General features: G+C 36.4%; 1 protein-coding gene across 1 annotated transcript; it reads left to right on the top strand.

The window, feature by feature from the left end:
• Positions 1 to 3,786: 3,786 nt before the first annotated feature.
• Positions 3,787 to 4,697, top strand: LOC136251891 (uncharacterized). The gene is made up of 2 exons (XM_066044292.1): positions 3,787 to 3,949; positions 3,992 to 4,697. The coding sequence occupies exons 1-2, from the start codon at positions 3,827 to 3,829 to the stop codon at positions 4,454 to 4,456; spliced, it is 588 nt and encodes a 195-aa protein (XP_065900364.1). The 5' UTR covers positions 3,787 to 3,826; the 3' UTR covers positions 4,457 to 4,697.
• Positions 4,698 to 4,936: the final 239 nt, after the last annotated feature.

The following is a 4,936-nucleotide window of genomic DNA, read 5'->3' as shown; positions in this document are numbered from 1 at the left end:
ATACAGTATCTATTTCATACTGATGTATCAGAAAGTGTGGTTATTTTGCTCATGGTAGAATATAGCAATTCTACTATGCATGCAAGCAGAAGGTTGTTTGGCTCATATTTAAGCAGCTTGCTACTCATTGCCATAATATAATATGTGATTTTTTTTAAATTTCAGGATAACTAGAAGTAACCCCTATCCAGCGCTTTCTAGTGTCTGTTTAGGCCCTTTCCTTTTCCTCCACTACATTTTCTTGAAAGAATTTCTAGCACAGTTTTGAGCTTTATGCTGATATTGATCACACCTTGGTGTTATAGTATCATGTCATTCAAACTAGTGATGATAAACAGGCTCTTCAAACATACTAATACTGTGCATGGTGTCATGTACTGACTGGCTAATGGTATTTAATCCAGACAGATGTGAACATCTCCAAATATCCCTCAAGAAACATCCCCTAACATCACAGTATAGCTTAAATGTTCACCAAACTAACATGTTGTATTCATCAAATACCTCAGAGCAGTAACTGTAATCATTATTAGTACTGTGTAAAGCTTCATACAGAAGATGTACATACACATCTACAGATATATAGTGTTACTTGGTCTGATCATGGTACCTGCATTATTCATAAAGAAAACAATGTCAGAACTTCCTTGCAAAGAAGTCTAAAACATTGTCTTCCATCGGTATATAAAGATAAAATATTACAACTTATGTTCATCTCATTTTTGAATACTGCTACACTCTGCACATAACAAGACAGCCAGAAACATGAATCAGTTCAACGCTGTGTGGCTAGATTTGACTTTGCCTACACTTCTAGTGTCACTTTCATGCTTGAAAATCTCCACTAGTCCACACTATATTATATAACAAATCAATTAAGCTAAACTAATAACTCTGTACAAGATTGTAAATAGTTATTTACGCTACCACATCCAATGCGAATCCAACAAGCCATCATACTCATCATGTTAGTTAATGTAGAATACAAATGACTGTCAAATGTATAAACTGTCATACTTCCTTCCCTTCAGCTATCACACTCTGGATTGCTTTGCCAACAGATAGCTATCACTTCATCACCCAACTTTGACACTTTCAAATACAGACTGAAACATTAACTACTTGCAGTAAAATTAAGAGCAGTCATTTGCTTATCAATAAGTACGATCTCAATAAAGTGCCCTTGTTTCCCCTCTGAGTACTCAGAGAGGGGGAACAAGGGCACTGTGAAAGTAGGGAAAGGAATCAGGAAAAGTCAAATAGCACTGTATACAGACATTACTGTCTACACAGTGCCATTGACTTTTCCAAATGCGATAGCCTACAGTTTAAACTATAAGATCAAAGGGAGTTCAGGAAGCCCCCCTTCCATCCACCCCTGAGTGTTCTTGTGGCTCTTTATTCTGCAGCAGCCCACCCTTTTACGTGGTGATACAAATGGAGGGAGACGTCAAGCGCATCATGCCACAGTCGGACACACTAAGGGATTAGCAAGCAGACATGTGCTACTCACGTGACGTGCTCAATCTGAAAGGAAGTCACAAGTGGGTGGTATTCATTTTAGTTACGAGCTACCTGATTTCATGACTCATCACTGACCGAGAGAAGCTTTTACTAAGCCGAGCATGGCAGAAAACATCCCGGAAGATATGGATCAGCTAAGCAGCTATATGAAGTCAGCTAGATGGGTGTATCCTATATGTAACTTCTTTGGGATCATTCTACAAAGTTAGTGTCGGTAGTGCATAGCTAGATCTATAGCTATACTGAGCTATAGGTAGTATAGCAACATTAAGTTAATCGTGTGTAGCTACATGCTTTAGGACAATTACTTTAATCACTGCAGATAAACATTTTATACCAGACTTTTGCAAGAAGGATCCCAAGTATGAAAATCGTCTCTTCTTCCAGTATTACCGGGCTATGGTAATGCACTATTAACTGCCTAAAGCTGTATATTAATATGTTCATACAGTTAATTGATCAACTTGACATCCTCTGTGTGGAGTGTGGATGGTCTTATAACTACATGTGTGAATTATTATTAATCAAAGAGATAGACAGTGAAACCGAGCAGGTTATATTACCTGATGTAAGTGTCTTATATACATCATGCAATGTCTTAGTAACTGATGCTTCATATATACCATGCAGCATCTGCCATCCTACTTTTACCTGCTTGCTGTCATTAATTTTGAAATGTTTGGATATCTTGTGGTTGACTTTTGCCTTGATTTTAAGAATGATGTGAATGAAGGCTTGCGAAGAGCACTTGAGGAAAGAGTTAATATGTTTAGAAGTAAGCATACATATAACTATATTGATTTGAAATAGCCACCAATAATGCTTTTTGTTGTATATAGTTAGAGATGTAAATGTCCGTAAGATGATTGACTTTACACAGCCACCTTGGCAAAATATTGAACAGGTAAATAAATACTATAATTATACAATTACAAAGGTCCCACACTTCTGCTTAAAGTGTCAGTGATCTTATGTCACAAACTATATTGCATCTTTTTCTAAGTAAAAGTATGCATAAAACCTAATTTCAAATTTTAGTTGGAGTATCTAAGTTGAATTTCTGTATCTTGCACAATAATAATCTGTGTACTTTTAGAAACTAGTAATATAGCTACCTAGTAATCCATTTTTTTTTTCAGTTTTGGGTCCAAAGCCACAATGCAGTACATACTGTCACACAAGCATACTTCCTTCTGAACTATAAATTTTGTTGCATAACAACAATAACCAAGCTATTCTGTAGAATAGCAATAGTTCGTGGAATGCTTTGTGAATAACTTGACAGCAAAAGTGACACCATTTTTCTACAGGCTAAAAGCTTTTGAAGATCTATTCAAGTTCTCTTATGTAAGCAATAAGACATTTGGCACATCCATAAGTCAAGGTTTCAGAAACCTTGTTTTGAAAACTGTTAATGCATAAAGAAAAAGAATATGCTCAAAGTCAAGCTTGATAGTAAGGCTTAAACATAAAGTACCATAAAGTAACAAGATAGTTGATTCTAACAAGGATGGCTATCATATAATATTGTACATTTGTACATATGCCTGAGTATCATAGTAAAATGATTTCACAAGACATCTGCATGCATGCTGTGCTAATTCACCTTACACTTTGATGACACACTAATAAAGTATTTTAATGTGCAGCAATACCAAATAATTTGCGGGATGTAACTTGCTATGCAGTACAACATGGCATCTAAATAATTTTAGAACATCAATCCGAAAGGGATCACCAGGGTAATCTGAGGGAGCAGTCCTCATAAGCTAAAGGTATTAATATGTTTCAGGACTGAAAATTTTGCTGTAGAGCAATTTTATGCACAGCAGTCATAATTAATTTTGTAGTTATATCTAAATAATAGCATACAAAGGATCATTATGTGTTTCATATGCGTTTCATTTGCAAAATTATTCTTAGCAGTCTAAATGTTCCCATGGGATGGTGTGCAGGTACAGGTTTTCATTAGTAGCAAACTGTGGAGTACGTCTTAATAGTATAATACGTGGTAACTACTGTGTTAGAGAATTTGACTGACTGCTCTATTAGAGTATCTCAATCTTGCATGAAGTTATATGTTTGCATGCTCTTTTGATAAGGGGGGGATAGACATGTGTTCCTTATTCCACTACTTGCAATTGGGTCGCCACTGTGTAACAGCATATATGTATTGTTAATGATATAAGCAGTTATATGCAGAAATTTAACAATTTTTATAAAACCACTGTGACAACAATTTTGGATGTAATAACAGGAAAGAGAAGCAGCTGCAGCAAATCTCCTGCAAGGGAAAAGCAAAATGGCTCAACCGTTTAGAGAAATCATGCATTGTGTAACATCATCTGATCTCTATGAAGAGAAATTTATTACGGAGGAGAAAATGGAAGAGATTGAGCACATCAATAAAGTTCAAATAGCTCAGGTACAAAGATGTGTGTATAAATGATTTCAATAGTTTATATAGGCTAAAGAATTAGAAGAGCGTGCCCAAAGATCAAAATTGAATACCATGCCACAAGTTAAACTAGTTGATCCACCTAGTGATAAACCAATACCTTTCAAGGACATATTTCAGGTTGAAGATTTGCGAGTTTCAACCCTCAAGATTTATGATCAGCGGAGGGTGTATTTATTAGGAAAATACAGGGCTGGGCTACAATTATTGCTGACACAACTAAAGGAAAAGTTTGATGATGAATTAGCATCATATACTAAGGCATATGATATGCACAGAGTGTTGTTGGAAAAATATAGCTACAAAGCTGTCACTAAAACCATGTTTGAGAAGGTCGAAGAAGATTTTCTAGCCATTGATGACATTCCTAAACTAGACAAGATGTTATATGCTGTGGGGACTTATCTTAAACATTGCCATCCGGCATCTACTACATTGAAGCAAATAAAAATCAGTAACAAGGGAAAGAAATGATTGCACATGCATGTACCAACACTTACATTTATAAAATTTCCTAACTGGCATATTATTGTGATTGTACCCTGTTGGGAGTTCTCGCTGTAGTCACCTTATCAGGAGAAATTGTTATGTCTCTGTATATATGTGTTAGTCACATAGGCAATGGAGACAGGGGGGGCATGCCCCCCTACTTTTATGGGATACTGTTTGCAAAAAAATCTAGATACTCTAATAGAACAGTCAGGATCTAGATACTCTAATAGAGCAGTCACAGCATTCAGAGAAGCAGTGTAGCAAACTACTTCGCTATGTATGTGTAGTTATAAATAGTTGGTGGAGAGCAGCTATTGTCAGTAGGTAAGTACCTTTTTTTTGGTCTTCAGCTTACAGCTGGCCTGGCCCCCTCACTCTTTGGCCTGCTCCACCGCCCCTGGTTAGTCACTTTAGAATGACATCATCTGAGTATAATGGGTAGCCACCAATCAGTATGAATCG

Source organism: Dysidea avara, chromosome 3 (assembly GCF_963678975.1).
Source record: "Dysidea avara chromosome 3, odDysAvar1.4, whole genome shotgun sequence".
Lineage (NCBI taxonomy): Eukaryota > Metazoa > Porifera > Demospongiae > Dictyoceratida > Dysideidae > Dysidea > Dysidea avara.
This window is presented reverse-complemented; position numbering and strand designations above follow the sequence as displayed.

Coding starts and splice junctions, on each gene's coding strand:
- LOC136251891 (XM_066044292.1), top strand. CDS start 3,827: ATGGCTCAACCGTTTAGAGAAATCATGCATTGTGTAACATCATCTGAT. Junction 3,950..3,991: donor ATAAAGTTCAAATAGCTCAG/GTACAAAGATGT, acceptor TAGTTTATATAG/GCTAAAGAATTAGAAGAGCG.